Source organism: Brachyhypopomus gauderio, chromosome 3 (genome assembly GCF_052324685.1).
Source record: "Brachyhypopomus gauderio isolate BG-103 chromosome 3, BGAUD_0.2, whole genome shotgun sequence".
In the NCBI taxonomy this organism is placed as follows: domain Eukaryota; kingdom Metazoa; phylum Chordata; class Actinopteri; order Gymnotiformes; family Hypopomidae; genus Brachyhypopomus; species Brachyhypopomus gauderio.
Genome location: NC_135213.1, coordinates 19947121 through 19971288, shown reverse-complemented (window position 1 = coordinate 19971288; position 24168 = coordinate 19947121). Strand labels below are relative to the sequence as shown.

The 24168-nt window shown below is 45.8% G+C and overlaps 1 protein-coding gene across 1 annotated transcript in view; it reads right to left on the bottom strand.

The window, feature by feature from the left end:
* dnah9 (dynein, axonemal, heavy chain 9) overlaps nucleotides 1–24168 on the bottom strand; it is a 66597-nt gene that overhangs the window by 4535 nt on the left and 37894 nt on the right. The window contains exons 51-66 of the mRNA XM_077000107.1: nucleotides 23925–24044; nucleotides 23304–23492; nucleotides 22744–22979; nucleotides 22497–22619; nucleotides 22015–22219; nucleotides 19143–19307; nucleotides 18751–18891; nucleotides 17918–18088; nucleotides 17641–17763; nucleotides 11671–11864; nucleotides 10891–11039; nucleotides 10234–10361; nucleotides 5428–5655; nucleotides 3782–3973; nucleotides 2519–2710; nucleotides 332–502 (exon numbers count right to left, since the gene is read on the bottom strand). Coding sequence (XP_076856222.1) covers nucleotides 332–502; nucleotides 2519–2710; nucleotides 3782–3973; nucleotides 5428–5655; nucleotides 10234–10361; nucleotides 10891–11039; nucleotides 11671–11864; nucleotides 17641–17763; nucleotides 17918–18088; nucleotides 18751–18891; nucleotides 19143–19307; nucleotides 22015–22219; nucleotides 22497–22619; nucleotides 22744–22979; nucleotides 23304–23492; nucleotides 23925–24044 — 2727 coding nt within the window. The remainder of the gene's footprint in view (nucleotides 1–331; nucleotides 503–2518; nucleotides 2711–3781; nucleotides 3974–5427; nucleotides 5656–10233; nucleotides 10362–10890; nucleotides 11040–11670; nucleotides 11865–17640; nucleotides 17764–17917; nucleotides 18089–18750; nucleotides 18892–19142; nucleotides 19308–22014; nucleotides 22220–22496; nucleotides 22620–22743; nucleotides 22980–23303; nucleotides 23493–23924; nucleotides 24045–24168) is intronic.

The window sequence follows — 24168 nt, the reverse complement described above, 5'->3', positions numbered from 1 at the left end:
GTGATGATGATGCATTGTGCGTAATGGGCCGTGATGGGGGCAGAGTGCCATGGGTGAACAGAGGTCAGAGGCCGCAGAGAAAAGGACACACGATGGCAGGACACACGACAAAACAATTCTGATGTGTTTGACTCATTGCCATAAAGGAAAAAAACTGCTTATTTAGTGAAGTTATTTTCAGAAGGATTTAGCTGTCGCCACACATGTCAAAGAAAAAAAAAAGAAAAACATTGAACATAGTAATATTTGTGTGTGTGTGACAGTATGGGTCTGTGGGTGTGTATGTGGGTGCGTGCGTGTGTGCGTGCGTGCATGCTGTGTGTTCAGGAACCTTCTCGTCTCGTGAGGCGCCGCTGCCCTCCCCTGAGCCCCCGTCTCTGGGCTGCATCTCCAGCACGGTGCGGAAGAGCTTCTCTGAAGTCTGCGTGAGGAAGCCAATCTCAGCGTTGGGGTGCAGACCATACAGGTACGGTGACTCAGCAGGCAGTGCCTCATCTATATACTGGAGACCAAACGAAACCAGAGAAGTGAGACTAGAACACAAAACCATTTAGCACTGAAAGCACTTAAACCTTTATGGAGTTCAAATTTAACACAGCTGTAATACAGCAGTTTACTTTTTAAAACAAGAATGAACCGCTCTGGTGGGCCTCCACTTCCACATGAATATGAGCATATACTGCATTTTTGCTGTTATGAAACCACCAGGGTAAGGAACCGCAGAGAGTCAGCCGATAAACAACAGCTTAAGGGGACAGCCAGAGCCAGGGGGTGTAAGTGAATCAAACCTATATGAGTGGGCATGTGCACCAAGATGCTCGGTATGTCTGCCCTAAAGCCCCGAAGCCCACTGAGCGAGTGGGAGGGAGAGAGAGGGAGAGAATGAGAGCGAGTCCCCCTCTCCGGACATTTACATTTTTGCATTTGGCAGACTCTCTGTTCCAGAGCCACTTTACAGTTTCAACCGTTTTACAAAGGTAGGCGAACTTAGTGCAAGGAGCAGTGTCCAAGAACTCTGGTTAACTGGTACAGCGTGGGACATTTGTGTGAATGGAGGGTGGGGGGGTGAATCTCAGTCAGGAGGTGGTGTTACACCCAACAGGAGGTGGTGTTACACCCAACAGGAGGTGGTGTTACACCCAACAGGAGGTGGTGTTATACCCATTAAACGACAACAACCACTCTGAGCATTCTGAGCAGCCCGAGCATTCTCAGTCATCTGCCTCGCTCGCCAAAAACTTTAGCGTCTAGTCGGTGCTGTAGAGGAGCTTGGTGTCAGTCTGAGCGGGCCAGACAGGCTGCAGTGCCCAGACTGGACAGAGACAATGTGCTCTCCTCCCTCCCTGAGGACACAGCACTCTGGACAGGCTGGACACGCACAGCAGAGAAACTAATTAAACCGCACCGATTCAAATCTTGCCTGTTGTCATCGCGCAGAAGACGGCGGCCATAAATTACACTCTCGGAACTGCTACAAATGATCAGTCACGTAAAAACAAACACAACCTTGATTATGTCAAAACCAGTCAGGGAATGATGTGCGTATTGTAGCAGCGTAGGGAGGGAGGGAGGGACGCTGCTACAGGAACGGTGATGTGTCCCAGTGAGGGTGGGACTTCCACTTCTCCATCTGAAGTTTCAAGTGCCCTTGCTGTTGACTACGTGTTGGATGAGGACCATCTGAGCACAGAGTGCAGAGACTAATGCAGAGTGTAGGGGTATGTACCCCTCATGTGGTTTGGGACACAGCCGACAGACCACTGCACCCCAGGCAATGGCCAAGATCGTTTCAAGCAACCAAGAATAGGGGGTTCATTTACACAGACATTTAGACCCTCCTTAGAATGTTGCCCAGACATCACTGCAATTTGATGCCTCAGCCTGCCTCAAAGCAGAGAGGAGCAGAGAGGAGCAGAGAGGAGCAGAGAGGAGCAGAGAGGATTGGTTTGTTAAAATAATAAAGTGTTGAAAAAAGAATCTCTCATCATAATAATGATGCATTTAGGCAAACTGCTGCTTTTCAGACACAAACAACTTACTATTCATAACTGGATTTTGAACATAATCACACTATTTTATGCAAAAGAAAAGTGGTATCACGAGCTTTTGACAGGTGTGACTGACTGAGTAATGCTACGTTTTGAATATGGCTTCTTGTTATTTGGAAAGGGGTTGATTTATTTCAACTCTTGAGAGGCCAGTGCCCATATGGTCCTTGACGCTTGAATGTCTTGTATTGAAGTCAGTCCTCAGAGCAGTCACATGAAGTCTTGCAGTCTTGGACAACAACACTTAGCCTTCCTCCCACAGCGTGTCTGCCCTCCGACGCTGTTCCTCCACACCACACTCACATGCTGTTACAATAACAACCTCTGCATTTTCCTTCCCCTAGTCATTTCCAACCTCAAAAGTAACTTTGGCTGTACAGCCCTTCGGAGAGCCTTCACTTACCTGCTGCTCCGCTGTGCTTTTCAGGGGGTGGGAGATTCAGGGTGTTGGCGGGGGGGGGTGTGTTTACCTGGTGATAGCCGTTATAATCCATGTTCCCTGGCAGAGGGAAGCCCGGAGCTAGATACAGCTCCCCCTCCATCATCTCGGGCCGGATGAACTCCTCCAGATAGGCACGGCACAGTCTCCGGTCCCAGTCATCTGTGATGTGGCCGCCGTACATGATCTCGCCGAACAGGTAGCGCAGGTCATCGTACGGCACCTGCCCGGGATGAAGAGGCAGGCCATCAGGCGGCTCTGGGGGAAGGCGGGCCCCTCTGCTGCTTCTAGACCTCACGATGGCCGCCGGGTCAGCACATGTCAGCCTCTGACCTCACCGCAAAGTCTATGGGCTTAATGACTGTAGGCTACGCTACATAGTTACAAGATACAAAGCAAAACAAACAAACAAAAAACAACAACCTCCAAACTTAAAAAAAAAAATTAAATAAAAGCACAAAAGCATGCTGTGTAGACGGCTGTCCAGAGGGCTCGGCTGGTGGCAGCTCGTGGCGTCACGGCTCGTCTGGGGGTTACGGCCCCGGGTAATGTGATTAAGCTAATATGTGACTAGCCGGCAGAGGGCTGACAGATGATGCCCTTCCCAGGTGAGAGGCGCTTATTACGAGCCCTGCAGAAGTCAAGCTGCAGTTTTGGGGGTGGGTGTGTGGCTGGGGGAGGTGTGTGTGTGGGGTGGGGGAGGTGTGTGTGGGGCTGGGGGAGGTGTGTGTGGGGGGTGGGGGGGGGAGCAATAAGGGTGATAACTACATCTATGCAGGACACCCTGCCCTTGTTTCCTTGAGCCTCATGGCCGAAACACGAGCAGACGACTTTAATGGCCTACATAAACGCTGCGTAGATGACGCGTCCGAATTTGTTCTCGGTTATGCCGCTCATGTCCTTTCGGCTGCCTTAAGATGAATCGAGGCGATCGAACGCGGGCGGTTGTGAAGAGGCTGGCATGGGGACGGCGAGGAGACGGGTCTGACAGCAGCGTCTGCACGCAGGCTGGCGCTCCACGGAGAAGCGGCTCCGTGGATTTGAGAGCAGAGCTGTTCAGTGCAGAGCTGCTTGCAACGTGGGTGGAGAGAGGTAATTTCACCAGCTCCAGCAAAAGCCCTCCTCGCTATTCTGCAGGCAGTGCATATGTCAACAAGCTCGATTTTAGTCTCTCCATTTTCCCTCCTCCTCCTCCTCCCCCTCTCTCTCTTTTTTTCTCCTTTTGCTGTGTATTCTCTTGCCCTCCTATTTTCTTCCCCCTTGTATGAGTTGAAATAGTGTGGTGGAGCTTCACCTTACTATTGGCCTCCAAGTAGTTGTAGAGGACGTTGACCGAGATGGTCAGGTCGCCTGTGTTGAAGGGGTAGCTTCTGTTCCAGCCCTGGGGGCCGAATTTGCGCCTCTCTGCCACCACCGCATGGAAGTAGCACAGGGCGAAGAGGATACTTTTGAACTCGTTCTCGCGCGCGCACATCTCCAGCGTGTCCTGTTGGAAAAATGAACATTCACTGCGGGAAGTGGAGAAATCTGGCAACGAGCCCCCTACCAACACCTGCTTAAAACAAAAGATGAAATATTGAATGTTGAAATATCCCTGTCCTCTCTCTCCCCCCATCACCAACCATCTCTCCTTTACTCACGGCTAGCCTACAGCTATTAGGAAGATCCAGACTAGATTGCAATAAATTCTAGGGGCTGAGAATTTCCTTTAATTGTCAGCACTTGTCAGGGCTTTTAGCAGTCCTCCATCTAACAGCTCATTAATTCAGATGACTTAAATTAGGGGTGGGGAAAGGGGGGTGTGGCGGTTGTGAAATGAATGGCAACCCAATCTCTCAGGGGAACCACAAAGACAGACATGGCAACAATGCTGCTTAAATTGCAAAGGGTTGTTCTCTGGGCTTAGAATGTGTGTCTGAGGTGGTCGGAACCTCCGGTCTGTCGTGTGCGAGTCTGAGCAGCTCGACTAACTACATCAGGTAAAGGCGGTCCTGCAGTCCAGTCATGCTGCACATTAAGATTCCACACACACCAGTGCTGGGCTGTAATGCGGTGAAAATCGCCACGGTCCCTCCACTAGCCCGCAGTGGAAATGCTCGTGAAAAAAAAGCATTAAAAAGCAGAAGCATGAGGTATTTCATACTAATCAAACGTAAATATCAATAGTGTGTCCCTGAAACAGGGGAAAGATCCCTCTACTCCTGGTGTCTCTCATCATCATGAGTGTTTTCCTGATCAAGGCTTTGTGTTTGTTTTCTTCAATGCATGAAGGAAGCGAACCATAAATATTCTTCATATCACCGCACATCACTCAAAGAGACAGACGTGATCAGTGTTGGCCACTAATTTTGATTTGCTACAGAAGGAAGAAATTTGGTCATTTGCAGCTGTGGCTGTAAAGGTCAATAGAAAGCAGATGTCATTTCCTGGATTATTGCAGCTGGCTGGAGCTGCAATGTTTTTTTTCCTCTCTCCGTCTCTCTCAGCCTATAGCATTGATTTGCTTTCGAGGCGCGTACAAGACTGAAATGGAAGTCATTTGCCCAAGGAAACCTCCTAGAAAGCTTCAACACCAGTGTGTTGCTATAGAGCTTATCAGCGAGATAGCCATCAGCACAGCGAGCACAAAATGAGCCTGGAGCAAGTGCTAGGGTAATGGCATAGATAGGGCAACATTGATAAGACATGCGGAATTTTAATTATCATTAGCCATAGCAACCTCCCCAGTGACTCCAGTGATTGTGATTCTCCTAGGATAAACACTGGTGGGACAAAGCCCTTTTTAACGAAGTCAGGTAAAGGAACAAGCAGAAACGTTGCAGGATTTGTTTGGCTGGGTTTTTACACAGGACCGCTTTGAGGTGGCATTTTGTATATATCCTCTACAAGCCCTTACCAAACCATCACATCTTGAGCGCCACCTGCTGGGGTTGTGTGTACCTGGTTGAAGTTATCCAGGGCTTTGTGTAGGTTCGCGTGCATGCCCAGGGGTGGCTCGTTGGTGATCTTGATGGAGTTCTCGAGGATGCCTTGTGGAATTATGTGTCCCTCGGGCGACGAGGAAGGCTCGGCGCTGACGAAGACCCGGAAGTCGCGGTGGCTCCCGTTGCTGTGCTGTTCCAGCTTCTTCTCCAGGGTGCTCAACCACTTGGCCACCAGATGGATATTCTGGTCCAGATAGAGAAGTGGAAGCAGTTTCATTATGGATTAGGGTTAGGGTTAACAGGCAGGCAGGTGTAAAGACAACACGCTACAACAAAGGACTCCAGCCACAACAGCTGCCAAACAGAAAGCATTAAATTACAGCGCACAACCTCAACCAAACAGTGCTACCATCTCATGATGTCAAACTGTGTTCAAAATGGTACAAAATGTAAATGACTTCTAATGATTTTACAATGGCCAATTATGGTGTTTGATTTGGTAGACTTTGATCAGTCAAGCGGACGCAGTCTCTTGTGTAAGGCGGAGGACGTGGCCCACAGAGCTCTCCAAACGCCCCGCGCAACACTTCACTTAACAGCAGAAGCCCGAGTGCTCAGCAACTCAGCTTAGAACATGAGTTAAAGCAAGACATTTTCATTTGACTGAAAATTTTTCCTGGCAAAAGACAATGCTAGCAGTTACTGAAAATGTGGTGTAGTTGGGACACGACCTCTTTTGCCTAATTCTACACAATAAACACATTTATAAAGTATATTTATCTAAACAGCCTGTGTAAGGAGAGAAGAGAGAATCTATGAAGCGACAAAATGCAACACCTGAGCAATAAATGTACATAAATCTGGGGGTCCTCTTCAAAAAACTATTTAAAGATCAAGTCAAATTTAGTGAATCCTGGTGAGTTTTAAAAGGTATGAAGCTCTCTTGTTTTTATCAAATTCACTATTCACAAAAACATAAGCCGTAAGATTACCTGCTTTAAGTAGGTATGTTACAAAAAAATTACACTGGATAGAGCTTTTAAATACAAACAGAACAAAACCGTCCATGTTAAGCCTGGTTTAAGCCATTATATTTGACGCGGTGCGTGCGTGCGGCGCGTGCGCCGAAAATGACGTAATCGCGGTGGCTCCACCCGTGCGCGAGAGCCTCGCGCGCTGGTGATTCGCAAGGTCGTGCACCTCTCGAATTTTGTAACTTCGCACGCGCCGCGCCTCAGCACAATGAACAAAGTCATGTTTGCAGGGTTCATATACCGGTGGAATTAAAGCACTTGCACGCATGGACGTAATTTTGATTTCAAAAGTGGGGGGGACATGGATTCGTCGCTATATAAATATTTGGTTTTAACCGTAAAAACTGGGGGGGACTTTTGAAAAAGTGGGGGGGACATGTCCCCCCCCCCGTCCCCCCCCCCCCCCCCCCCCCCAATTACGTCCATGCTTGCACGTCACTTTCAAGGTCCATTTCAACACGTTTTCAATGTTAAATTTAATTAAGTTAAATATTTATACATATACTCGAAATGATTCGAAATAATTCGCTTTTTATCACATTTTTTAATGGTTGTTTATTTTCAAAACACCCAATCTTAATGTCTTCACGTTCTCTCATGTTTCCTGGAATTACAAGAGGCTCGTATTTGTTAACGTAATGCAAGAAAATGTTCAGTCAGACAGATATTTGTTGTGAAACGAAGTAGTTACAATTTCAACATTTTAAAGTACTTTAGCCTAAATTCCAGCACTTTTCAAACCTGGAACACATAGCAACATTAAAATTCTCCTGTTTTTGAGCGGTGTTTCTTTATACTACCACATATCGTTTCGGACAAGACTGCAAAAAGAATGTGACGTGTCAACTAGCCTCCGCCGTTCGCAGGTTTGCGCGAGGTGTACAGAGTCGCGCGCTACGGTCACGCCAGGCAGGAGGGAGGTCACTTTTCTACATACGTAATGTCCGTAAATCTGAAGGCGGAATGACCCGCAAGTCAATCAAATGACACCGCCGTCATCCATCCAGCGCTGATGAGCGCCAGTGAGAATCATATTTCGGCCACAAAAGATAGCACGCACGCGCGTGTGGTTTATTATGATTTGACGGATTTTTTCCCCCAAAAAAATCAAATGACGGAAATCCGTCGTAGTGACGGAGAACTTTAACCCATGGCTTAGAAACCAAGAGCGCAGTGGTAGCAGAGACAAGCTGAGCTTGTGAACCGCATACTGATCCGATGGTACTGACAGCCTGCGAAGATTTCTTGAATTATTGTGTACAACTGGAGTGAATAACAATGTCCAAAAAACAAATAAGGAATAAAAAAAGTAGTTATTTGAGGTTGCCACATTGGTCCTTTAACACCCCTCCCTCCAAAAAGAAAAACAAATCCCTGTTGAGCAGATGCTTTGAGTGTTGGAAGATTGCTGGGGATCCAAGTTATTGGCCATGAAGCTGTGAAAAAGGGCCTCATCAGTGGAGAACAGAAAACAAAACAGACCGCTGTTTCAACCTCCAGTCTGTCAGCGCCTGCTAAACTGTTTCCGCTCGAGGGAGAGGGACGAAGAGGCCCGTCACCGAGTGCAGAAGAATCCACACGAGGAAGAGTCTGCACTTGCTGCTCTCAACAGAGAGGGGAGAACTGGTTAGCCCGTGCTGTCTGGGAAGAAGCGTTTTGATTGCCGTTAGCAGCGCACACTCGCTGTCATTGCAGGTTAGCGAAAGTTGCAGCAGCGCACGTAGCGTGGCCCTCCTCGCCGTCTCCCGGCTGACACGTCGGCTTATCAAGCGCCTGCTCAGCGGGGAGGGCCACAGCTGCGGCGTCTGCGCTCGTGGGACAGGAGACACGCCGGAGTTTGCAATCAACAGCTTTGGAGCGGCATGAAGTGATTATGCAATTACTGTATCTGATTCATTAGGCATAACCTGTTAAAGACATAATTAAATAATCAGACAAAATAAAGTTCCCGGTAGAATGGCAAATAAGTGAAATGACAGTTTCCTGTAACTGAATGATTTGCGTCTGACTGGGTTCTGCCATGACTGGGTTCTGCAGGCACTACAAGGTACGGTAGCCTTTTTATTCAGGCTACTGGCATCAGTGCTGCGGGACCACAATCAGCCGGTAACAGGCAAAGGCAGAGTTCAGTGTAAAGGCGAGCTCCCAGCATATTTCTGTTCCTAAAAAGCCATTAAAAGTTGAATGCCGCCGGCGTGGCCCCTTGTCCATTAATAGCGGCCGCCCTGAGCTATCTCCCCTTGTTCCTTTTGATGCTCTCCTGTGCAGTGTTCATTGTAGCCCTTTAAGAGTACATTTCGGGACAGAGGGCAGAGGAGCGGCAAAGGAGACTCGCAGAGGGGGCGGGCGGGTGCCAGTTTAGGCCACACCATTCCCAGGACTGAGGATTTTCTCTTCCAATCTCAGCAATTGATTGCCTCTCCACGGCGAGTGGATTTCTGCATTCCTGTTGGCCGGGACCTGTGCCGTGCTGCAATATAATTAACCTTCACTGGAGGGGAACTTTCCATTGACCCAGCGAGCTTCTCGGCAAGGCCTGAATCCATAAGCAGGGATGAGAGAAGATGGGCCGGAGGGGCGGGGCTTGCGGCGGGGGCGGGGCAGATGGACAGAACAGGGTGAGGGAGGGTGGGGGTTCGAGCGTGGGAGGAAGCAGAGTCCCTCGGAGAGCATCGATCTGGGCATGTACGCAAAAGGTAATTAAACAAATACTCGCCTCCGCGTACGCCTTCCCCAAGGCATGGGGGAGGGGCTCGGGGATTTAAAGAAAGAATGTTCAGTTTGGGCCCGCGGCTGCCATTTATTAGCTGCCAATAACACCCCATTAGAATTCTGTACGAGTGCCTCTTTAGAAAGTAAAATACACTCCTATCATATAGAGATAGGGCAGTGTTATCCATCTACATATAACCCCAAAATTAATTTAAAAAAATGAATCCAAAAGTTCATTCTCTAAAAATATTGATTCTTTGACTGTAATAAGCTTAACCGTATGTATTTGGCCAATATGTCATTTTCCATTGCAGCTGGCAAGGTTCCAAACTAACACTTAGAATAAGCAGCTGGGCCTGTGTGTTCGTACTGACATTTGGATGGAGTAGAAGCAATCTAATGGACTCATTAGTGGAGTGAGCCCCTCTCCCTGGGGTGGGCCATCACACTGGCTGGGAATAAGGACACATTTCTCTGACCCTCCCTTCCCCGGTGGGCCCAACAGGTCATTAATCATCAGAGGGGAAGCTAGGCCCGCTGAGCTAGACACACGGGCCTAGCCCAAGGGCTCACCACATTCAATCCCCTCACGAAGCCAGGCCTTATCAGCTGGAAGCAGGCAAACCGGCAACTCTCGCAAGAATTCAGTTTGATTTTGATTCTTTGGGGAAGGATTCAATGCATCACAAATCTGTTGATATGATTCAGTCATTTTGCTCAGATGATGGATAGCGTTAGATGCTGCCGCTGCTAACTTTAGCTGCCTCTTCCAGCCTCAGCTGCTCCAGCCAGCACTGCACGGCCATGCCACATATTGCTCCGTCAGTGAACAAACGGCGAAGGATCCAAAGCTGGCGAATCAGCAGCTGTGATTTTGGAATATCATAATCGATTGAACAGCTGATGTACAAAGCACCCAATTTTATATTGAATTGGATTAGAATGCAATTTTTAGAAAGTCTTTTTAAACACTCCTAACCTGCGTTACCTGAAACAAGGAATTTGGATGCCTTCTCTGGCAGCCTTTGAATATTTGGATGTTAAAGGTGTGGAGTGAGTGTACCGCGCGACGGTACCTGTAATATCACCCAATGGCCCTCGCGGGCAGCCAGGTCCAGCGCCTGTTCGGCCACCACTTCCTGTCCTTGACCCAGCGACACATTGTGGAAGTTTCCGTTGTCGAACGTGTAGCCCAGCTTCCGACCTGCAAGACATGGCATGGCTAGCAATGGTCCCCGATCTTCGGCTTTTTTTCAGAGGAAGTGTTGCAAAAGAATGCGAACATAATATGGAGTAGCAGAAGTTATCTAGAATCTTCTTACATGCAGCTTCATTCTCCAAGAGGATTTCTTGTCAGGCTAGCTCTCACTAATTGATTACCTTGCGCTTTGGCTATGATTTGATTAGGCGCACTCACACACACAGACATGCCTAACCGATTTTCGCACTCCTCCAGGAGGCTTATAAGATCCACCTTTCAAATGACATGATGCATGGCCAGGCAGAACCAGCCTCCTGGTACTAGGAGTCTATCTTTGATGTGAAGCTAGGCAGTTTACCAAACAACCATCTCCCCCAAACAGCACTTAGTCTGCAGACAGCAGTCGGCAGTACTGCAGTCAACCAACCACCCGTGGATTCCGACAAGAGGACATTAGAACGTGTGTTCTCAATGTCAAAGCTGAAAAGGAAAAACAGAAAACTACTTGTTAAAAACTTCGAAGCAACAGTACCGTGTTTCTCCACGTCCTTCAGAGGGTCAACTCCAGGCGAGAGGATGAAGAACATGGGCGTGGCTGCTCCTGATTCTTCGAAGGAAACGGCAAAGTCCACGGCGCGGCCCATGACATATTTACTCCCCAACTTCTCCTCCACAAAATCTCTGTGCAGAGTAACGCAGAGAAACAAGAGGCTCTCGATTTACACACCATTCACTGTGCCCGGTGCAAAGCAGTCATCCCTGACAACGCACGTGTTCTGTAACGTTTAGGAGAAATGCTCTAAAGTTCCTGCTTGGGACATTCATGAATTGTATGGTAAATGTTCATGAACACAGATGGTGCAAGACGTGCATATGCTGTCGGTTGCATTCCGGCACATATGATGGATGATTCAGAGGACGACTTTTATCAGAGATATATGGGCCTTTCCATGCAACAGAACATTATTCTTTACACACAAAACGCTCCAAGCTCATAACACACCAGCCATAATTTGCAGCAGAGGTGACTGGTGATTCTTCACACTGTGTTCAGTGAACCTCCAAGCTCTCAGCACACCTGAACCAGGGAATCAGCATTTTACAGCCTTTGATCATTTTGCTCAGATGTGTTGGGAGCTGAAATGGAAATAACCGTGACCATCTGCTGGTCCAAATCACCAGTTTGCCAAGAGAATGTCTACATAATGTTTAACCAAACTGCTGCATCGTGTTTTACAGAGGTAATAGACAGTGTTAAAATTATGTTTGATAATTATGACCTAGTTACTATTTATTTAGTGTGGCATTTGACCTGATGGCGTAAGTCATCCTGTCTGGACGCAAGGCCCGCATCATGCACAGTCTTTGCAGGGAGGTCTTGTTCTTCCACTCCTGCGGGAACTTCTCCTTCTCAGGACACTCAGATTCCACAAACTTCTTCCAGCGCTTTGCCGAGCCCTCAATGTCCCGGTCCAGGTTGTGAAACTCCTCCATAACACAAAGTGCCTGAAATGAAACACACACGGACATGTACCATCCCACAGCATTAGGCGATATGTTTCTACCCAGTGGTTCACACATAAATAAAATACCAGTCAAGGGTATTTATTTATTTTAAGGGTAAAAAAGTACCCATTTGCACAGGCCTTCACAATTCATAATATTACATATTAAATATTAATATAGTATCTGGAGCTTGATTAGTATGTGTTATACACTACATGCATGCGTGGGGCCTAATTGCAGAGTGAGGCATGTCAAAGCTCGTTTAAATAAGGTCGTCAACAAAGGAAGTCCCGGGAAAAGGAGGAGAATGTCTGGGGGCAGGCGCCGGTGTGGGTGTCAGGGTGTTAATCTAATCAGAAACTGCTGAGCAAACATTAGAGAGTTCCCTCATAATGGAGAGTCACAAAGTGCTGAGACAGCAGAATAAGGGCTTTCTTATTGCTCGGCTCTATTTATCCGAGAGCAACGCCGTGACATATGCCGCTCCTCGTCTGTGCGGACTGGCTGGACGAAGCTGAAGGTTCTGAAAGCGTCAGGAGGCAGATGACTCATAATCCACAGAAAGCCCCGCTTATGGAAAACCATACATTTGGGTATTGTAGTTTACTGCAATGGCGTTTGCTTCTGCAGACCAACCTTGAGGCTCTTTCCTAAGTTGACAGTAGCTGTGCTTGCAAGACCGTTGAGCTCCGTGGGTTCAGAATCAGTTTTTCGGAATCAGTTTTACTGGCCAGGTGAATAGTGGCTTACAATGAATTTGACTTGGCAGTTGCTGACATTACACAATGTTACCAGACATACATTAAAAAAGAAATAACAGTTACAAAACATATATGGTGTAAATAAGCAATAAGCAATATAATCATTAACAGATGCATAATTATCTGTAACATATGCATATACATATGTACAGATGGTACAGATTTGTTGTACAAATTTATGAGCCATTTGAGCAAGAGAACAGATATGCACTAGCAAGTTACGTATCTGTTAAAATCCTATAAGGCAGGCTATTCAACTATATTTTTCTGCGGGTCAGATTTGGCAGAGAGCTCTGACCTGTAGGCCAGACAATTTACAGACCTATACCAATACTGTCATAGTGGATGTAAAATTGAACGTAATTTGTTGACGGGGGGTGGCGAACTTAATTTGTTGACGGGGGGTGGCGAACGTAACACTCGTGCCGCAGGCCGGTACAAATTCATTAAAGGGCCGGTTCTGGGCCGGTTGAATAGCTATAAGGTCTAAAGGCCTTTTCTCTGCTTTGGCATGTTTTCCTGAATTTGTCTAAACATACTTACTCATAACATTATACCCATATATTTCGTATCAAAATGTTCACAACAATCTCGGCTCTCATCCTAAAGAGTTTCCATTTGACCTAGGCTACAGTATAAAACCAAAAACATGGCTGAAAATAAAAACTAAATTTTAGTATTAGAAATGAGTTCGCCAAAGTCTTCAAAGTCATCAGGTTCACAAAAATAGTGACATTTAAAAATAAAATAGAATAGAAATGTGTAACAAAATGCATAGAAATATTTATTTACAATCACTTATTGCATAGAAATGTGGTCGGAGGGTTAATGAGCAGGGCTTTATACTGTGCTGAAGCGATACTGTTGTCTATGTAGTTAAAAAGCCAGTAGCAACATTGTTCTGCTGATGCTGAAGGATTATGACAATCAGCTGTCAGCTGCTGAGGGGAACGATCTTCGAGGAAGATACGGTTCCCCTGTCTTGTTTTCATCTTAATGGCTTCATCGAAGCCCTGAAGCTCGAGGCTGGAGGAATCCATTGGTGGGAGGAGAGGAGCCAGCCATGATACTGACAGGACTGGTGTGCTGCAGACGTATTTGAGGGTGGGCAGGTCACAGGCAGGTAATCGTCCCGCAGGCTAGACCATACACTGAAGTTCTGTCCTCTAACACAGCCGCTGACGCAACCAGACATTTAGAGACAATGTGACGACAGACTACATAATGGCTGAGTGGAACTGTGCCATTGTTGCCTGCGGTGGTTTGAACTTTTAAACTGCCGAAGGAATTGCATCCTCTGCTGCACCTGCTTTATGATGGTACTGGTGTTGTCGTCCTGCTAGAGATCCCAGGAGATTATTGTTTGGAAGAATATGACAGACTCTACTGTGGTGCCAGCTGGACCATTGATAATTAGAGGAAGCAGAGGTGGGGGTGTTCTCCTTAAGTTCACAATCATCTCCTTTAGCACCAGATTGTTGAAGCGGCACTAGGACACCAGCTGTTTTACCTCCCGTGGGTTTGTAGACTCATCACTGTTTTGTATGAGACTGATGAGCACCATGTCTTCAGCAAGCCTCAGGATCTTTACAGAGTTCTACGCTGAGGTGGTATGGCTGTAGCAGAGGAGAACCACCACCCTGTGGAGCATCAGTGCTGAGGGTCAGAGACTCAGGTTTGCTTTCACAGCTCCACACACTGATCCCTGCCTGTCAGCGATCAGACGGACAGATGGAGGCACAGATGGTTCGGGCAGCTCGGTTTTGTTAAAGGTGGGAGAATATGCATTCACTTACTGTAGGTGTACCGTACAGATGTACAGTTTTAGACTATAGTCTGTCTATCGTCAATCACAGCCATCTGTGAGCCCTTTATCTATGGTCAATTTTTGACCACAGGACGCCTGGATATAATTAAGTCACACTACCTAAGATGCTTCCATTTGTGAAAGTTACAGGAACATTTTTGTATCTTATTTAGTTGTAGACGTGCAGCACCCACAACCTTTATGTTTATAGTTTAGTGGTATGAGAGATCTTCCACCACCAAATAAAATCCTGTCACCAGTTGCCCTGTGGTAATGAATGGTTTCTGAGAAATTGTACATAGCATAAGAAGACTGGAGACAGTAAGTGTATATTGATGAAGTGCATCCGTGAGGTAGGAGTACCTATTAACCAGGCCAGTGAACACGGGTATAAAGTTTGTTTCTAATGAAGAGCGCAGGGAGTGTGCTGCAGGCATGTGATCACTGCACTTCTGTTGCCTCTCAGAGGTGTACTGCCAGGGGTCTGTTAGGGCTTTCAGAATGGCAGGCACAAGTCTCTTGAAAGTCTTTACGACCACTGAAATCAGGATGATTGATGATTCGTGACTACTGAAATCAGGTTGATTGGTTATTCATGACCACTGAAGCTTGGGTGGTGGGCTTTCCTTGTTTGAGACTGAGGTGATGATAGCACTTTTAAAGTAAACAATGGCAGTTCCAAGGCCCATAGATTGACTGATATCAGTGAATAGAGGTGCTAGCTGATCTGTCCAATGCTGTAGGGAGAAAGGGAAGACCGTTCCCAGTCTTTATCTAATCTTCTAAAAAGGGCTCCTGATTTTCTCCTAGAGTTACTTTAAGAATCCATTTCTTCCATAACGGGGATGGAGCAGGCAGAGCAGTATTTGCTGAAAGCATAATTTGTTAAAATTATCTGCAAGTTGATAGCTGTCCACTGAGTCCCAGTCTTTTTATAGACAGTGATATCCTGTGTGCTTCTCCACGGTGTATACTGGTTGTTTAGCTGATAAATGGTTTTCTGTCTGTTAAGAGGAATCTTGCCTGCTGTGTTTATTGCCTTCCCTAGTCTGCACTTGGGTGCTTTGTCTTTTTTCTTTTTCCGTTTCCCCAACAAAGGTTCCAATGTTCAAATGTAAACCAGGTTTTGTCATTATTGCATCAAAGTTGAGCTGTTACGGCAACACAACTGTCTTCACCCAAAACAGACATAGAACAGCAGAGTGTTTGTGTGCTCAACCAGGTCAATCGTCCCCCTTCTGAAGGCCGAGGGATCTCACTCGGTGGAATCAAACCAGCTTTTTAGCTCCTCCATGGCTCCCCCTGGTCCATCCTTTCTAAAGCCTGCAGGCTGGAGGCTTGGCAGCGTGAGTGTATGCCTGTGCACCAGGATGAGATGAACTGCAGGAATGGGAAGAATGCCCCAGAAATGCACAAGGGACAAAGAAATATGTGTCTGTATTCACAGCGAGGCAGCGGTCAAGCTTTTTACCCTCCCTGGAGGTATGAGTATGGTCAATATTTTTGGAAATCGTTTGCTTAGCATCACATTATTAATATCCAGATATGATGAGTAAGGTGGCTTCAGTACTCCTTTCCCATGGCTACTGCCCCCTGCTGGTTCCTAGTAAGCAGATTCAAGGTTGAACGCCCACACTGATGGAGCGGGACTGAAAGATTCTGCACTTTATGAAGCTCATTACCTTAACAGAGAAGCTGATTCCTCCTCCTCAGAGGGTCATAGTTCTTGTAACTCTCTCCATAATATTGACAATTGTGCAGCATGTTCCCTTAGCTTCACACAGGAGACAGTGCAAGATTGTGTTCACACAGAAACCAGGGCAATTTCAAGAGCATTCGTAATGACAGACCGTGGATCAACAAAAACGATCCAGTCTTACAAGTCAAGCATAATACACAAGCGGTGTCATACGAACATGTGACTGGGAAATTCATCAAGCATGGCTTTTAGGAATGTTCAGTGAGGCTACCTTACCATAAATACTGTTACCGATTATTACTATACCACTACAAGTAGGTAGTACAATAGGTGAACCTTTCATGTTTCTTTTTTCTAACACGTGTTTTTGAAGTGTGTAAATTTTACATTAGTTATTAATTTCCCATTCATAAATAAATCTGTTATTACATTTAAAATGTGTACAAGTGCGCTCCTACAATGTACAATATAAGAGTTTTGACTATATTTGGCCTTAGAAACATCTCTCTTCCGTATGCAGCACTAGTGTGCTTAAACACACTCCACTTTCCTTGGTACCACTCTGCCATATTACACATTAGGACATATGATTATACTGGAACAAAAAGCTGTGTGTCATTCTGAAAACATACCACATGTATTAAGACATGTCAAAGCACAGTAAAACATAATAATAAATGTAATAATAAACTTAATAATAAACATAATAATAAACATTATATTTGTTTAAAGGAAGCAAAATCTCTTTTGACCAGTGTAAACAGTGACATTTTAAGACTGATATTTCAAACTTGCAGTCAGTATCCCCAATACACAAAAGGATGACACTTTATACATGAACCAAAACAACAGTAGTGTGCTTGGTGGGGTGGTAGCTGAGTATGCTAGCTTATGGACCCAGACTGCAAATTAAAAACCTGCCTTTAGAACAAATTCAAAAATAATTGAACTTGATGTTAAGATTTCTGCTTAAAATATTAACTTGCTTTGAAAGCATTGGGGATGCACTTGCCATTAAGGTTGGAGTTACTGCTAAACAGATCTGACACGTGGGTAAACTCTTGCTCAGTGTCTTCCTCGGAGAAGCCTGCTGTACGGCTGAACATGCCGCACGGTGGATGCATCTGAGCATCGGGGAAGGACTTTAAGGGGAATGTAAAGTGCAGGGGGACAGGCCTGTTTCTGCTCCACAGCTGCATAAAGAACCGCGGCTCTCCTCTCCACATGAAAATGATCTGAAAACTAACTGATCTGGATGATGCAAGTGTATTGTAAGTCTTCTGTTAGGGTGTAAAAAATCCACTGAAGGGTGACTGACACACACACACACACACACACACACACACACACACACACACACACACACACACACACACACACACACACACACACACACATACACATACACATACACACACATACACACACCACATTACTGCGTATTGAACAAAGCAGAAGTGGTGTCATCGTGTATGTAAAATGCGTCCAATAACCTCAGCAGAGTCTCACCTTGATGCCCCCCCAAGAATGATTAGACAGGAAGTCTACAGGAGATGACGCTCCGGGTTGGACAGGATACCTCAGCAGAAAATCCAGCTCACTAGCGTTGATCTCTTTATTCATCACTAAAATCTATGAAGAGAGCGAGACACACAGAGAGAGAAAGACAGAGATATAGAGAGATAGAGAGAGAAAGAGAGAGAGAGAAAGCAGACACAATGGAAAATATGTTCTTGATGGCACTGATCACCCTTCGCGAAGAAACGGAAGGAGGCGAGTGTCTCACCTGGAAGGCGAGCTGGGCGGTGTATGTGAGTTTGTCACACTCAAAGAGTCCGCGGGTGGTGTACTGGAACACGGAGGACGTTATGCTGTCAATCAGATTTAAGACTCTCTGTTTCAAGGTCTCGTCCGGTGCTGCTTTCAGCACGGCATTCTGGAACACCACGCTGAAAGCCTGACAGTAAAACACACATGCAAACATATAAAAGCAAGCACAAATATGCACACACACACACACATGCTCACACAGACAAACAGAGGGATTATTAGCTAACTACAAACATTTCCATGTAATTACTGGACCAGTTTTGCTCAATCTAAATGAATCAGTTTAGAAACCAGTTACTGCTAGAGATCATGCATATCTCCTCCTACATAAATTTGTATAAAAGAAAGAAGCAATTATTTCATGATAGCTGTAGATTGCATTCTGTCACAGCATGTGGACTGTCTGGAAATATGAAGAAGCCTCATCAAACAGACCAAAAGCGACTTCATTATGCATTTTTAATCTCCCACTAATGTTCACAAGTCTCTCGTCTGGTATAGTGGCACCTTGTCCATATCATAAGTCAGGGCGCTGATTTCATTACAGCAAGTTTGTGTGTGTCTGGGGCCCGTGACAGTGCATTGTATTAAATGTCATATTTCACAAAGGGTGGATGGTTGAGAGAGAGAGAGAGCATGTGCCAGAAGAGAGGACATAAAAGAGGCTGGGAACAGGAAATACAATAAACACCGTCTGGAGAGCAAACGGAATCAGGGGGCGGGAGGAAATAAACAAAGAGGGTGGTGAGAAAGTGCACGTCACGTTCAGGGTCAATAACATGGGGCTACCTTGAGAGAGAACTGGTACATGGGGTGGATTTTATTGAGGTCATTCATGATGAAGTAGAGGAGAGAGGCACGGCAGGCGGCTGGGCGGTAATGCTCCCGTGCCTCGTTGATCTGGGCCTCCGTCACCTTCGCCTCCTTCACCTAAATCAGCACACGTGCGTACACATTCACGCATGCACAGGCACACGCAGCGACATATGCACAGTTGCACAGACACGTTTGAGATAAAGACCATGACCATAAACTTGGCAAAAAAAAAAAAAAAAGTTCAAAACTGTTGTCATTGGTTTATGGCTAAACATCTACCAGAAGCAAGAACTCATCAAAGTGGCCATCAAAGTCCTCCGATGTCATGGAAAGTAAACTGTGACATTTGCCTTTCGACACACTACCTTCTCTTCAATTTCGGCAGCTGTGCGTTTGGTAATTTCCAAGTTTTCCACCAGTTCTGTGTCTCCCAGGAAGTTCCCGGAAGCGGAAGACAGGCGAGATAAGAGGTTGTCTTCCAGCGTTTTCAAAGTGATCTTGAAACCATTCTGCTGCTTTGTGAGGTTTGACTAAAGAAGAAACAGCAAAAAGAAAGAAAAAAAAGAGAAAAGTGTTGTAAAGAGTGAGAACCTGACACCAGGGTTCCAAGGGCTAGTTGTATGGTCAGCAGAGGGCAGGTCAAATACGACAGCGATCAATATATACTGCATCTGCAAACAGCAGACATGAAGGCGAGCTCTGGGTGGATTAAACGACTTCTGCCTAGTGTAAGACATCAAATTAGATCCAGCCTTCATAGGATTGTCAGCGCTGATAAATCCATACACTACTTTTTGTCAGTTAAGCAAACACGTCTCCTTAAATAATCACACAAATAAACACACACAGACATGTGGGCAGTTGCAGGTATAAAGCTTTATTCAAGTAGGATGCAGTCAGTCAGCTGTGTTTTGGACAGTGAAATAATGATGCTTGTTTTTCAACGAGCCTGTTTTCAAGCTCCAAACATCATTACTTTCAGCTGTCTGAACCACAGCACAGGAAGGAAATGTAAATAAGTGTTATGTGCATCAGGGGGAGAACCAAGAGACCTGTTACTTTTTATAAGATTTTATTCATAGCAGTGATAATGCGATGTATCTGGAGAAAGTTGATTGCATTCTGACTTTTCAAAAACTTGACCTTAACCTTTAGTAAAATAGGGAGAAGACACTCTCAGCACAACCAGAACTCTTAATGAGTTATTAATTAATGATTAGTCTTTTCACGGCATATTGTACATGCAGTTTCATAAGACTGGAAAACAATTAACCAGCCAGAACAAGGTTTAATTGGGATTAAAACAAGATAATATTACTATAATTTCATGCAAATAATGATGCAACAAAAGGAGCTTGGTTGGGTAAGTGAACTTAAGAAGAGCTTCTGCTTCCTCATTAAAGTGGCAGACAGACACCTGCAGAGGTGAGAATGACATTTACGGAGGCGGTCTTGCCGGGCTTTCCTCATATTTGGCATGAATGCAAAGAGCCATTTAAAAACCTGAAACTGCATTTTTTCTCCTGAATACGGATTTTTTTCCTAATAAATAAAAATGTGTAATGAAATGTGTAATGTGACAAAGATAAGTAATACCTAATTCCAGGTGAAAAGAAAGCAAAATCTCCAGGGTGTTATGTAAGAGTCGTTTATAAATCACAGCGGGCTCCGGCACAGCAAGGACGAGGTAGGGTACGACTGCCACTCAGCAAGGCCTGCTCACTCCCACTCGTCTCTCAAACAGGAGCACGGGACGCTCTGCACTTTTGTGTCCTTTTTTTCTTTTGTTACAACTTTCAATATTAATTAGGGTGATAATACAGCTTAGTATTCCTGTTCTCCTCTCTGTAGCATCTTAGTGAAGCGCTAATTAACCAAGCTGTAACGCCAAGGGCGTTTTGGAGCGAGTGCGAGGCAGACGCATGTGCTGAGAAGAGTGGGATTTAAGTGAGGGCAAATCTATATTCAGAGTTGATACAGTCCAGGTTCATATTTTCAGGGCAATCCGAGACAAACTTGTAACCAACATGCAAATAACTAACTAAATCAAACAAAAACACCGGCGCTACGTACAATAACCAGACAAAATAATTACAGAACTAAACTAGACACACAAGACCAATAACGAAGGGCGGAGTTACAAACAACGAGGCGTGACAACTGAAATAATAGCAAAAGCACATGGAATGTAACAGTAAAGACGTCTGACACGTGACGGCTCCATTAAGTCACATTTCAATTTTATAGAGTGAATTTTGCTGAAGGGAAACGTGGCTCTGAAGTAATCGCTTTTTTCACCCACTGGTTATTTAAGTGCCTGGATTTGCCTGCTCCTCCAGGCCTTCCGGTTCGGATTAAAATTACCCTTCAGGAGAACGGAGGAAAAGTCAGGAAGGGAACAGGCGAAGGAGAGACACAATTGCTCTGCTCTCCCATTGAACTAGTGACAAGAGCTCTCAAATTATCTGAAGTTCCAATCTTTAAAAATCCTGCCATCAGCAGACTGGGATCGGGAAAGTGTTGTTTGTTGGGTTTTTTTAAAATATGTATTTACAGGCGGAGCTAATGAGAGCACAGAGAAAGGCTTGAGAGCTTCATGCCTGATTGTAAGGCAGCAGTGGCGGCCTCATCTAGAACACCAGCCTCATTTGTGGCTGAGGTTTTGATTGAGTTGGTTTCATGTGATTACTTCCAGTTACATAAAGTGTTTGACATAGTCTACAGAGGAGTCCTCAACAGCCATTACCCAGACAGCACAGCCAGGCTGAAGCAGGTCATACTTCAGAAATTCCTACCCTGAACTGCTCAGTGACCTCATTAGAACAGAGGTTAGCAGACAATGTTTGAGGATGTATTAAGGATAGTGCAATACCGAAAGTTGTTGTTATTGCAAAGCCTCTGTTAGGTGATTGACTATATGCTGGCTATTATTGTAACGTGACTAATTATCTCTTACTTCAGAAACAGAAACCGATGAATCCAATTAAGTTCAAAAACACCTCTCCAAAAGCCACCAATTAGCTCCCATCCTCTGAAAACCCACCAACCCCCCCCCCCCCCCCCCCTCAAATGAAGTGGTGAGAGGATGAGCCCATATCAAAAGGCTGGCTCCCCACTTTTAATGAAAGCCTCCATGACAATCCTCCGATAAGACCCTGCTATAAGGCAGCGTAGTGTTTCGTCAGCATAATCGCTAAAAAAAAGTCTTTTAGATACCTACGGAATCCGCACACTCACCTTGAGCTCCTCCAGGTCGGGGCGCTCCATGCTGACCACGGAGGCCAGGAGCTGGTCTTCCAGGCCATCGCGCGTCACCGTGAAGTTGATGAGCGTGCACTGCGCCTGAAGCTCTGGCTGGTAGTGCGGGTTGGCCAGCTTGGTGTGCAGGATGAGGCGGAATCCCGGGTTGTATTCGCACTCCTTGTCGCCAATCTTTATGTAGCTGTGGTGAAGCGGCAGAGCATACACGCTAATCCCTTCTCTGATGGCGTCTTTTATAGGACATTTTAATGCATTTCCAACATATACGCCTCAACATACGTGTGCGGTAATCCATGATATCAATTGATGGAGTTTGCCATGAATAAAAATTCTTGAGAAATGTGGGTTGAATAGGGTTTTCTGAAGGTGGTGCATACATGAATGGTGTGCTGCGGCAATAACATTCTGCATTTAGTATATACATGAGAAAAATCGAGTGAATTGTGATGACTTCTTACCGCCCCTTCTTGATTGTTTCTCTGCCAAGCAGGGGGCCAAGAACTGGATCCACATTCTCCCCTAGGTTCTCAATAAGTACAACCTCACCAGCAGATAAGGCACTCTCAATGGAGTCCAGATAGCTACAAACAAGCAACAAGCAAGAGCCAAAGGAAACCAGGTCATGAGGGTCAAACAAAATATAGCCACTCCACAAAACAAAAAAATACAAAATGCTATCTTGTGAGAGTAGTCTGTGATGTTTACCCTCTCTGGCCAATCCTGATGACTCGCAGGTTGTCAGTGTATTTGTTCTTGATCCACTTAATCCCCTGGAGCTGGGGGTCCACCATGAGTGGCCAACGCTCACAGCTGGTGAGTATGGTAGCGTTCTCAGTGGACATCCGGTCTGCTGGCAGCCCCTCGTTCTGCCAGGTGGCTAGGTCCGCATCGTCCATCAGCATGGCGAGAGGGTCCAGCCCAGGGGTGACTGGAATGGGCACCTGGAGAGAATGAAGACAGCTGGAGCTGATGTGCCCGTGCTTCCCAGGAACCATAGTAAACAGTACTAGAAAAGCCAACAAAGTGAGCAAACAATTGTTGAGATCTCATTTTGAGGCTACTGAGCTCACAGGCCATGGACGATTAGGAAGCTTTGTTTGTTGTGAGTCAGCTTGAGGGACAACAAAAAAAATCTGAACTTAGAAAACAATGGTAATCCTGTCAATCCTTTCATAGTAATCTTGGATGAGGCCATGACTAAGGCTGACATCTATCCAGAGGTTTCTGATTCAACAGTCTGCATAAATACGATTCAGTAAACAGACCATAAGCTGGCTGAGATAGGGCTTCCAGGTATTGTCCATTAGCTCATGGCGGTAACGCTTGGTGAAGTAGCCCAGATAAGAGACGAAGGCAGTGATGAGAAGAACATCCCCGCACAGAGTTCTCTCCTGTTGCCTGAAGTTTGCCACTGCCTCAGCCCAACGCACGTTCTCTGATGCCAGACCCCCAACCTGAGGACAACACATGGAAAGATGACAGTTTGTACAGGCCATTGTACAGTCAAGCCAGCTGGAACCAGTTTGAGCAGCATGCCAAGGAAAAAGTCAGGAATTCTTAAAGAATGGCAAGATTGACTGCTTGGACTGACATTGGTATTAAGCAGGAGTAATGATGACTCATTTTGCTCACATTGCTTAAGTATCTGCATTATTGTTCTGTGCATCTGTCTCACTGCTTTTTTATATCAGTCTGGAGTTGTTCACAGACTGCAGTATCAGCCTTGATGTATTCACACTTTTGTCATCTTGGTGGAATCCATCAATTTCCAGAGGAGTGCACAGTGGCATTGCCAAAGTCACTGTGTGTGTGTGTGTGTGTGTGTGTGTGTGTGTGTGTGTGTGTGTGTGTGTGTGCCTCTGTGTTGTCAAACGGGGTGGGCTCACCAGGCGGTTGGCGAGGGAGATTGTACGTGCTGTGGACTCAGCCTCTCGCTGGCACTTCAGCTTGTCTGCCGTGGCTCTCTCAAACTTCGCCGTCAGCTTTGCCAGGTTCTCATTAAGGTGCTGTCAGAGGGGAGAGAGGGAACAGGAGCTGTTAACATGGGGAGACACAAACAGGAATGAGGCTTCTCAGTGCTAGCTACATGAGAACAGAGCAAACAAATTCATCGCAGCTGAAAAAAAAGTG